The 12943-nt window shown below is 35.8% G+C and overlaps 1 protein-coding gene across 1 annotated transcript in view; it reads right to left on the reverse strand.

Moving 5' to 3' along the window:
- LOC135200492 (roundabout homolog 2-like) overlaps positions 1-12943 on the reverse strand; it is a 748467-nt gene that overhangs the window by 120144 nt on the left and 615380 nt on the right. The window contains exon 4 of the mRNA XM_064229141.1: positions 4818-4974. Within this exon, the coding sequence (XP_064085211.1) occupies positions 4818-4974 (157 nt within the window). The remainder of the gene's footprint in view (positions 1-4817; positions 4975-12943) is intronic.

Genomic DNA, 12943 nt, shown 5'->3' on the forward strand with positions numbered 1-12943 from the left:
ACGAGAACACTGAAAGTTAGATTGTATACGCTGTAGCGGCTGTACAGAAAACCCGACTGCTCATGTTTTACTTGTTTTATAATAAATTTGTAGACGGTGAAAAACATAACACCCAAAGCAATCACACAACAAGACATCAGCGTAAAACTTCCCTGGAGCCATTGGCAGCCCAGGTTTCATTATCTGAAGCGACCAGTGCCACGACCGACCAAGCTCTTAGATGATATACGCATTTTCTAGAAGCGACCATCGTAGGGCTTAGGGAGCGCCATCCACACCTAATTGACTATCGCTTGATGTGACCTTAAAGGGATCAAATACCATTACCTAAGAGGCTTCCGAGGAGAGTGGTTGGCATCAGGGAAGAGAAAGCTGGGATCGAGGGAAAAATGAGACGCCGTGAAGATGGGATTGAGCGAGGAAATAAAGTAGAACTAGGAGGAATTACAGAAGAAGGCAGGGAAACCTGCAAGACTTAGAGACATAAAATTAACCTACCACAATGGAAGGTGCGCGTACTATACTATGAAATATAAATGCACCGCGCACATATACATACATAGACCCTTTACTTATAACAACAAATCTCATACGATGAAGGGAGATAGATGTAATTCTAGGAAATTAAATACATTTATATATACGTAAAATTCTACATACTTTTAATAAAAACTGATTGTGTTTCTTATCATGTGTTGAATTTCATTGATATTTTTACAATAACTCCAGCAAATAGGACCCAAACGTCTTTCTGGTGTCAGATGTTCATTAACTTTTAGTGAGGTTCTGTCATATGAGAGAGAGAGAGAGAGAGAGAGAGAGAGAGAGAGAGAGAGAGAGAGAGAGAGAGAGAGAATTATATTTAAATGGAAAACAAATAGAAGAAACAAGGCTGGTAAACAATCTGTCGAGAGGTTAGGAGGAGCACAGCGGGGAAATAGGCATCATCGATCGAACAAAATAGTTAGGTAGGTAACCCATTTATCTCAATACACGTTGCTGCTGTTGACAAGGAATGGGATTTCCTCTCCACTGGAGAAATTGGGAATTGTTACTTGTGTTCCCAGTTCTCGTGAAACCCATTTTCTTTCAAGTGGTCTCTGGTACTTGGGAGAGAAAAGGGTCTTATTTATTCATATGTCATCTGTAACTGTGTATCTGAAAAGTACTAGACGTCTACCTGTATTATTATTATTATTATTATTATTATTATTATTATTATTATTATTATTATTATTATTATTATATTATTATTATTGTTGTTGTTGTTGTTGTTGTTTTTTGTTGTTGTAAATACACATCTATGTACAGGTTGTGACTTTGTAAAATGTATTCTAGTAAGCAATTACATTTATTTTCCTATGCGAATAAAGACCAGCAATTTTACAAAACGCGAATAATAGATGCTTAACATCAAACTGTAATGAATACAACGAAATCACGATTTAGAAGAATAAAGTAAAATATACAGAGAGTTTTGGAACACCAGGTCTCTTTATCAGCACCATTCACATTGAAGAGATGACGTGACATTTGGAAACTGTAATTCATATTCAATTCTCAAACTTGTGGCTTTAATTTTGATACCAATAAGGGGGCCATCAGGGGTGTTTTATTTCCATGTGATACTGAGGCTCCCAAATTAAAAAGCTTGAATACAAGACTTCGTAGACGCCAACGAACACAAGACAGTTCGAGAGTTCATAGAGGGACAAGAGAAGGCATTATCAGAAGTGACTGATTCGATTTGTGAAAATACAGCTATTTAGCGATTGAGACAGTGGTTAGACAGCAAGATGGAAAGATGGAAGGAAATAGGAGCAGAGGCAAAAGGGATGCTGCAAACCACCTCTAGTAATGCCTACAGTGCAGCACGTAAGGTGCAATGACGGCACTAACCCACAACAGTGAACGAGAACTGTTGACTCGTGCATATGGTCACGAAATATGCAAAACTATTTTTCTTTTTTTTGTCAAGTTAAGGTTACCAAACACAGCAACGCATCTACAGATATACCTGATCTTACATGCAGCTCTGTCCAAGGAATTAGGCCACTTCGGTTTTCCATATGTCCATATGAAAAATACATCAACTCCTTATATACTTATTTCTTTCGTTGTGTGTGTGTGTGTTTTTTAGATTTTTAGATTTAATTTTTTGTGACCTTGCTGGTTAGGAAAGAGGTATTTGACCTCTCCGAAAAAAGTAAGAAAACGCTCTAAGTAATAATGATAATAATAATTAATAATCAATAATATAATAATAAAATAAAATAATAAATTTAATAATTATAAATAACAAGACCTAATAATAATAATAATAATAATAATAATAATAATAATAATAATAAAATAATCAACAGGCAGGTTGCAACTCGGATTCAGACACAGAGATACCAAACTAGTAAGGCTGTCGGAAAAAAATAACATTTGCAATTCTAAAAACTTGCAACTTATGTTTTACATTTTTATGGGGAAAAAAATTTTTTTTTTTTTTTTTCCTTCCACAACGACTATCTCGAAACAGATTGATTTGCGATATTTTGCAAGAACCTTCTGCTTAAAGATATCTAAGATATCTCTTGTACACACAGAAATGTTGATTATTTTTTACATTCTCTCTCTTTATTAATATTGTGATTTTTTCCATAACTCCTGGTCTGTTTATTTTTATAGATAATTAAGCAATAAACTGTAGTCTAGTCTAGATTGTTGGTTAACGCGTTGTAAGATATATAGTAGGAAGTTTCTTCACAAATAATATTTCATCAATAACACTTAATTGCCACATTAAATATTTTTGTATATGTAATTAACATTGAATTATTCACCTACCTAAACGTACTTACATATTTTCCACTTTCGATAACATTTTCTATGCTTTGAATATATGGGATAATGACGCTGTAATCAATCACCTTCACATGGTTGCATCAACTAAAAATCAGTTCAAAAATTTATGCCTCTCGCTTACAAAGAAAAAGTCGTGCTAATCTGTCCATCAACGTGTTACCGCAGACCTGAATTAAAACCTGGGTCATTTAGTCATCAAATGCTTCTGTAACTCTATTTTGGAAGTTCTTTTACAAGACTAATTTACTGGTTCTGTCCAGTTCGCTATATAAAAAAATATAAATTGTTCTTCATACATTTCACACGGTAATGCATAAGAGGAAATGAAAGCTAAAGAGCAATTGGTTACATTCTTGGGATAATCTACAGTGGATTAGGACCAAGAAGTGCTTTTGAAAATCCTTGACAAATCAATATCTTAGACGAATTCGCTGCTCTTCCTAATTAACCCATAACCAATAGTTACATTAGCTACAGTGAACGTAGTTCAAACACAAAAGGGTAAAGCAAAGAACTCTAAAAGCTGAGTACTTATTTGACGATACTTAAACTTCAGTGACAATACTTATCCAAATGCCAAGAGTCTTTCACTGTGTAACGAATCACTCCTCAAATTCGCCTATCTCACCCAGGTAAACAACATACACGAAAAAGAAATTTTAGTGAAGAGTAAGTTCCTACGAAAAAATTGATTCACCTTTTGCCAGCAGCAATGTTGGAAGTAAGAAAACTGTGAGACAACGTTACATTTATCTGAATTACACGACATCGATCGAGATGAAGTTGTTTATCCAAATTCTTAGAATACTTCAAGGCAATGTGTGTATGAACCATGCCATGAGACGGAAAGTCTTATTTTTGCGCGTCTTGGAACAGCAAATCACTAAATGAAGATGAATCGGAAAATAAGAAATGCTGCTACGAGGATTTTTGCTTTACGGATCTCCAGTAATCGAGTCAAGAAATCAGAGGAAAATATACGAGGTGAATTTCCTGACGTGATGTTTTCTTGATCTACAAAACGAATGATATGATGAGGTAGATAAATATAAGAAATTACTGAAACAAGCAAGAGGGTTTTGGTTACAAGCTAATATTCACGTCACTAAAAGCGTGAACTTTCTTTCATGCCATATGGACTAGATTTGAAAAGTTACAATCTCGCTTCGTAGTAATATTACATTCTTTATGATTTGCTTTTCTTTAAAAACTGAAACACAAAAATTATTGGTGATTTCTGAAACCCTGAATACAAGAAAAATCAAAATGGAAATGAACAACATGAAAGGAAAAGAAGATAATGAAAGCCATCATGTCAATTATACCTAAACAATACGAAGCTAATGGATACCGCTGTATAATCTTATTAACTATTAGTCCAAAATCTGATAGCTCCTTGACATAAAAAGCATGTTCATTACTGACATGAGAGAGAGAGAGAGAGAGAGAGAGAGTTCAATACTGACATGAGAGAGAGAGAGAGAGAGAGAGAGAGAGAGAGAGAGAGAGAGAGAGAGAGAGAATTGACGATATTAAATAATATGAGCCATCAAGTCAGTTTCTCAGTCATACCTTAACAATATGAAACTAATGATTACCAATATATGATCTTAATAACAATTAGTCCGGCTGATAGTTTCTTGACATAAAAAACAAAAGCATGTTCAATGTCGACGTGTTTTAGAGAGAGAGAGAGAGAGAGAGAGAGAGAGAGAGAGAGAGAGAGAGAGAGAGAGAGAATGTGTTTTGTAGCTTATGACTGGCGTCACAACATTTAGGTTATTGACGCCGTAGAGAGAGAGAGAGAGAGAGAGAGAGAGAGAGAGAGAGAGAGAGAGAGAGAGAATGTGTTTTGTAGCATAAGACTGGCGTCACAACACTTAGGATATTGGCGCCGTGGAGAGAGAGAGAGAGAGACAGAATTTGAGAGAGAGGGGAGGGGTGGATAATATTCTTCAACTGACCTCTCAGGCTCTTCCTCGGGGTCAATCTCGTGACCATTCCTCGACCAGGTGAGTTCCGGAGGCGGGTGACCTCTGGGAGGAGAGCACATCAGCTGGGCTCGTTCGCCTGAGGTCGCCGTGACATCCGATGGAGCGACACGAAATTCTTCGCGGAGAACTGGAAAAGAAGGGAAATACAAGAATATAACATAAATTGAATTACTATAAAGGTGAGCTTATAGTCTGCGGGATGTCCAAAAATTAATGGTCATATAGAAGCAACGATGAAATTATATTTCAATTGAACTGTCAAAGAAATAATAAAAAATGAAAAGTCAATAAGGTGAATTCATGAGAGACCTAAAGGTAAATCATCGAGAAGGTTTTCACCCTTTTATGGAGGAAGGTTAAATTTCAACTGAGTTATTTTCCTTACAATAAAAAAAAGTGAGCTTATAGGCTGCGGGATGTCCAAAAATTAAAAGTAATATAGAAGCAACGTTGAAATTATTTTCCAAATAAGAGGCGGAGTAAGTTAAATGTGGCGTCACATTAACGTAGAATATTTTGCCGAATGATTCTTCGTGGATGATTCCTCAAAATTTATTTTCATTTCGAGGTTTTTAGTTTTTTTTCTGCATTTTTCACGGAGAAAATTTTAATTACAGCCTTGCCAAAATACATTACAACGTATAATCGTAAAATGAAACTTTTTCTCTTCATTACTTTTTTTCAAAGCTTTAAGAAGCTAAAACTTTGGCTACCGAAAGTTTTAGAGAGAATTAACAGCAACAATGTACATTTATTTTTACGTGTTCAATGACAAAAATTCACTCCATTCTGTACAAGTTCATCAACGCCCCCAGAAGTTCCAGTGTATTAAAAAAATATCTTAGTTATATACACACACACTCACACACACACACGCACACGCACACACACACACACACACACACACACACACACACACATATATATATATATATATATATATATATATATATATATATATATATATTGCTTGGACACATCATCTAGGACTACGTTTAAGTTCAATAGATAACCATTGACGAAGTTCCTAATGGCATATTTAGTCTGGTCTCGCGGGAGAAAACTTGATACTATTAGAGGTTTTGGTCATAAATGAATAGGCAATATAAAAATCTTACGCTCTTAGCACGGAGGCTATATCCATGAATTTAAATATCTAGTGAAAAGAGCTATTGATACTATTTTTAAATATTTAAATATCTAGTAAAAAGAGCTATTGATACTATTTTTAAATAAAGTTACACCGTTCCTGTTATATTTTTAACATGTATACACTATACAAACACACACACTCATACGCTGATATAATTTTGTGTATGCTCTTGATATTTTTCGGTTAGTGACAAAGATGAATAAGAGGCATCATCATCATCCATAGCATATCTCCAGCCGCGATACAAAGGGCCTGAGACATTACGGCACTCATGGGTATGTCAAGTTTTTAAGGTTACTCCAATCTACACTTCTTATTCTATTCCCAACCACTGTCTTTTTTTTCAAAGACATAAAATCCCCTTGTAGTGCCACATTATTTACTAAAAATTCACTTGACAAAACTACAGTAACATTAACTTTGCATGGTTACTGCAATTTAAACTTTCTCCTCGATCTCCAATCACTCTTCTACTACAAAATCCACGAGAAGTCCAGTCAGTACAAATGACATAATAACCCCCTTTGCATGTACTTCCTTCAAGGATTTTCAATTACCTTTGCATATTTAACTGGTTGCCTTAGTAAGCAGGATCCCTCCCAGCACAAAGTTTTCTAAATTAACAGGCACTGAAATAATCCACCAATTTCCCGTGACTTTATATTTAACGATTAAATACAGTTTTCAGAGTTGATCCTCCACAGCACATGGGCTAATTAAGAGTTTATCATCACTCCGAAGAAAACTCGGATCCCTTCAATTTCTCTGGAAGAAAGCGGACGCTACAAGAATTTAAATGCCGAAGCATCGAAAGAAATCAATACTTAGCATCCAGTACATAAAAGGTTACGGGATAAATCAGCCTCTCTTCTTCACACTCGCCACCAACTCTCAACAATTCCCGAAGAAGCTGCTGCGACGTTTGTATATCCGTGTGTGAAATCAAATATCTTACTAAAGGTTTCCCCAACGTATGTATAAGGATTGCCTTGTAGAGTTCGCCTCGGTATCACTGATGATATGAGGGCGCACTTTTTGATGGAAATGATCAGTCATATATGTTATTTTCTATCTCTTTCGTCCTCTAGCTGCAACCGACAACAGTCGACTAAAATACAAGTAGAAAATCAACTGCTAAGATCATCAGGAAACTTGCCTGTACTATTCCTTTATATTAGTTTGCTTGGTTGTGAGCCGTGGCTCTAAAACTTACGCTGAGAGAGAGAGAGAGAGAGAGAGAGAGAGAGAGAGAGAGAGAGAGAGAGAGAGAGAGAGAGAGAGAGAGACCCATTTTCATACAATAAAACAAACAGATAAAAATATTAGAAAATGTACCTGGAGATAGAGAGAGAACCTACTTACAAAAAATAAAACAAACATAATTAAACAAAAAGCTACATATTTAATTTTTTGAAAGTAGTTTCAAAAAATAAAACAAACATAATTAAACAAAAAGCTACATAAGAGAGACAACCTACTTTCAAAAAATAAAACAAACAGATAATTAACAAAAAGCTACATATATTAGTAAATGTAGCTGGGGAGAGAGAGAGAGAGAGAGAGAGAGAGGAGAGAGAGAGAGAGAGAGAGAGAGACCCTTTGTGCGATTGGATCCCACCCAACAATTTAATCTTGTAAATGACAACGATGTGCTTTTTTCTTTAATAATTCCGAATTAATCCTATTGATGTAAAATCGACAAGGAGATTAGTAATTAAATGTATTACATATATATGCCATCCCCTTGGGTCTGCTTCAATAACTGTGACGTCAATACAAGGATTTGTAAATATGTCGCTAGAAGCACAATGATGCGCAATTCCAAAAATGTCATTTCGCCGATATTCAGATTGCATTTGTAATATACAGAATTAAGTGGGAATAATAATAACGTTAATATTAACTAGACTTGACGTGATGGTAAGACTTGGCAACGGCTAAAACAACGCCAATCAAAGGGCCGTGGACTAACGAAGGAATACTCTCTAAATGGCGGACGACCTCTTCATTTTCAACCAACGCCAATCGTTTAATTGCATTTAAAGGTACAGAAATGAGAACACACTCTGCGTGATGCGAACGTTGCAAAGTCAGGGCATGGGGTTGCAGCCTCATTTCATGTGGTTTTGTTAAAACGTCTACATAAAGCAAAGAATACTTAGATTGTGGTCTGAATACACATCCACTCACAACTGTGAGACAGGAGAGGTTTTCAAAAGAGAGGTAGCGATAAATTTCGGCACAGTGAGAGCAACTCGAAAGAGACAAGAAACAGAGGGATCCTAACATCCACGGAGAGCGGGGCTGACTTAAGGGCGCTAAGTTGAGATCGATGGGTAATTCGTGAAGTTTCTATGACGTGACTGATGCTGGGGAAGTTTTCTTTCTGTACAGAGTTAGTCTTTCATTTTTAACAGTTGGAAAATGTTATACGGAAATCACTATTATCCGATTTATCTCAAAACTAATCCCTGCCGGATAAAGTTTATTTTTATGAGCAGACAACGTTAATACAAAAGCAAGTAAATTTACGAAGATGACACATATTATTCTTAAAAATACTTTGATTGTACACAGAGGGAATAACCCCTCTAGTCAGGTGAGATATTAAGTAACAGTCAATTGAGGTTAATGGTGCATTGTTGCTGGAGATAAGACATGGATGTCAAAAAATCCATGCAATATGATGAATTTAGTAATTAAGGACGTAAAGGATTACATACCCCGAGAGAGAGAGAGAGAGAGAGAGAGAGAGAGAGAGAGAGAGAGAGAGAGAGAGAAAGAGTGACTGAGAGAGAGAGAGAGAGAGAGAGAGAGAGAGAGAGAGAGAGAGAGAGATTCAGTCGTGATTTGTTTGATAGGGCAATATTCTGAAAAGGTCGTACCAATCAAATATGGATATTTCTTAGCTAGACAGAGCGTGTGCATATATCCAGTGCAATTAGAAAAATAATACAACATACCTTTTTTTAATGGGTACAGCATTACAAAGTATTTTTTTATTGTAATAAATTACATTTACCTTTATTAAAAAGTTTTCCTCTTTATAGTCAAAACACTTAATGTAATGCACATACCAATTAAATTTTCGATGAATACTAACTTTTTTCATATTATATTACTAATAACAAATTTAAAGTAGATTTACATGTTTAACTAATCTCTCTGTACTTCTTCAAACCGATCCTCCTAGTGTTACAAATTCAACTCGAATAGTGTTTGGTATTTTAACATCATTACGCTACAGATGAACAATGTCACAGTTCTGTGCCTGTTGCCTCAACAGAATAAGTCAGTCGAGCGTCACGCCTCGTCAACCCCCTCTAGTTGAGTCCGTGATTAATCACTTCAAAAGGGATTTCCTCTCTCTCTCTCTCTCTCTCTCTCTCTCTCTCCACATTTTCTCTCAAAAAGGGCAAAACCTTTTCCTCGCTGTATTGGGAGTTAGTATTCTTCAATTCATGTATGATTACTCACAAACACACACAAGCTTTTGTGTGGTGTACAGTCAATGTTTGTGTATAACTATTAAAAACTGATAAAAAAATGTGTCCAAATTACGCCGACATATGCGACATACATACCAGTCTCTCTCTCTCTCTCTCTCTCTCCTTACCTATACTTAGTACACATAAATATTACAGAGACTAGAACTGACAGCTCTTATAAAATATTCATCATATCGATGATCCCTAATATCTACTTTGTCAAGATACACACGTATCTAATGAGGAATAATTCAATGATGATACCGTTACTTATATATAGGTTGTAAAATTTTATTGATCAAATTGGCAGTATACTTAATATCGACAACATCTGGAATTACTGCATCTCTCAGCATGATTTTCACAGGGGCGATAATATATTCGTAAATATATTATTGTAAGGAACAGAGCTTAAACGTTGCCATTCAGAAATGCATCCAAAAACGTTTAGCGTTCGCCGAGTTTAGTGACGATTGAGTTTTTCCTGAGAAAGGATTCCCATAATCAGTCATTTCTTCACAATATGGAAAAGTAATGGATGATTTTTGCGCTTAAAGAAAACTTAATCCGATCACTAAGGTATTCGATCACGATACATATGTTCAACGTTAGTCATTTTCTGAACATTCCAGCGAACGTGTGGAGTCTGAATCTATCCGTAACGAAAATACATATCAACCCTTAATGAACGAGGCAGCTTACGGACAAACGTTTGAAGGGCCACTTGTAATACCATTATTATGTTAATTCTTGTCACGTTATCATCTCATGAAACTTACAGAGATAAATACATAGTAGTAAAAGCTTTACATGAATAAAACGTGAACGCCGAATTATTGTATCATTATTACTTTGTTTTGTAAGAGTATTTGATTTTATTCTTTACTCCTACTAATAGAGATACAATCGAAGGCAGTTCACAATCTCATACTTATTAACTATGCAAGCATCTGTACACGTAACATGAATTTCTCTGTGTTTACTGCAAGGCACTTTATGCCAAGCATTCGCGTGTGCATGCATTGGTTTTCGCCTTTGTAGATTCTAAACATAGCCACCAAAGGAGCCAATCTTTTTGAAAGGCGGCGTGATCAAAGAAAGCACTCAACATGATGTGCCTGCGTTGTAATATAGATATATGAAAACCACAGGATATTTTTAGTCTTGACCTGCATGTGAAGCAAATATCATAAAAACACTTCTGAAGCCATAAACAAAAATCGAGTATTTTTTTTTTTTTTTTTACCGAATCAGAGGGATATTTTTTTTATGATAAAAAGAGTAAAGGAAGGCTGAAGGACTAATCCCACACCCGTGAAAAAAAAAAAACGACTTGAAAGTTTATTTTAATATTACGTTTACTTCGGCTCCTTTGTGAACAGAACATGGAAAGCATTCCGCCACGTGTTTATTTTAGTTTTGTGCGTGAACCAGCATGCGTTCACTTTCGACAACATTAAAGAGAAAACATTAAAGGGAAAGAAAGTAATTGCAGAACAACTTAACCTCCGTTCCATAACCTGGGTAACATGAGGGAAAATTTCCCCAAAATCGCAGCCTGCTATGTCAATTGGTGTAGACAAGAAGGTAGCTTGGGTAAGACTTGTATTAATTTTCTATTCTACAGAATGTCTAAAAAAAAAAGATAAACAAAAACACTATTCACAGGAAGCAGAAACTCGCACCGCAAGTCAAAGCGAATAAGAAATCAAGGAAATAGATTTCGAAGACTTGTGCCTCCCCGACATATCGTGACAGTTTACTCGTCATCAACATACAAATCGCTTGAATGAAGAAATGATAATCGAATGCCTACAACACACTTCGACAAAAGGAAAGACGAAAATGAACAAAACAATTTAAAATAAGAGACGTACAATTACAAAAAGGGTTTCAAAACAATTTACAGACAGCTTCGCAGTGAAAGGTAAAAGGCAAAAGCAGACTAAGCACTACTGTTTTAAAGAAATGCTATAAAGTCCAAAGTGTAAACATTAATTACTTCCATATCTATAAAACTGGCTTATGTCCACAGTAAACCTTTACTAGGGCAGCGCCCGTTGTTTGCAATTCATTATGACATAACCATTGTCTAGACATATGCTGGGGGAGAGGCACAGAATAAAAATCTACGTTAAACTATATAAATTTTACGTCTAAAGTATCCTAAAAATTGTGCATAGTTGGAATAATAAAGTCAGGAAGCATGGCAAAATTTTATCTTAGTTCTGACTGGGGTGAAAAATATTCATTCCTGATGATAAGTATGATACAGTCAAATGTAAATGAGCAAATAAGCCACAAAGGTAAAGGGTTCATCAAATTCGTTTTAGGTAACAGGCTGTCTACATTTTTACCTGTCGAGAAGGATGCATAGACATATGTGTTAAAGAATTCAGGAAACTTAGCGAAAGGAATGCAAGAAGATTAAACAATAAATAACGGACTCCCAATATATGTACAGGTAAAAGCTGCAACGCATTCTAGAATTGCTAGCACAACGTACTTAATAAAAGAAACGCAGGGACCATTCTACAGAATGTAGCAGGTAACGATAAAAAAAAAATCATAACTGTTAATGTACAGTATTCCCCAAAGTCACCACAGGATCAAAGAGACTGTTTAGAGACAGCAGATAGCGAGCACTCAAGTCAACTTGCCTCGAGCTCGTCTTACCTCAAACTAGTCAACAGCATTCAGCAAACACCGTACACAGAGCCATCAAACACTATTCCATACACGAGTTCAGACAACAGTTGGTAAACTTCGCCTAATGGATGCTGGTCTAGTGATTCCATTGCGAATGATGTAGAACGGGAATAATCATTTGCTCTCTCTCTCTTCTCTCTCTCTCTCTCTCTCTCCATCATGCAGGTTCTACCACTTAGAAATGACCTTTTCAATATTATAATGCTCACAGGATAGATGGCCTCATGATCAAAAGACGAATAAATTGTAAATTAAACAGCAAACACCTAAAACTATACAAAAAAAAAATACATTCTAATTTCTAAATTCTATGCATTCCTTATCTATAAAGCGACAGAGCAAAAATTTAATAAAGATCCGAGACGTTAATTTCTCTATATCAGTCACTTTTCGCAATACTCCAATGGTATCGAGGCGGGACAAAAAATATATTCAGATATGACGGCATAAACGGAATGGCAACAAACTCCCAACAAATTCCACACGTGATAAATAATAAAAAACGACGGGGAAAAAAAAAAAGTTTCGCGTAGCAGAGCAGAATACTGATTAAAAATGGCTGTCGTGACACTATAACCGTCTGGACGTATATTCCAGCCTTAGCCTGTTGCAAGTCTGACTTTCCCAGAAAGATAATAAAAAGTCTTGAAAAAAAAAATGTCTCCATAATTCGCCAATTAAACCGAGGGAAAAACTGTACCTATAGCAAACTTTTCAATTACGTCCATGTGTGCGTGGAGGAACCG

Source organism: Macrobrachium nipponense, chromosome 27, assembly GCF_015104395.2.
Source record: "Macrobrachium nipponense isolate FS-2020 chromosome 27, ASM1510439v2, whole genome shotgun sequence".
Taxonomy (NCBI): domain Eukaryota; kingdom Metazoa; phylum Arthropoda; class Malacostraca; order Decapoda; family Palaemonidae; genus Macrobrachium; species Macrobrachium nipponense.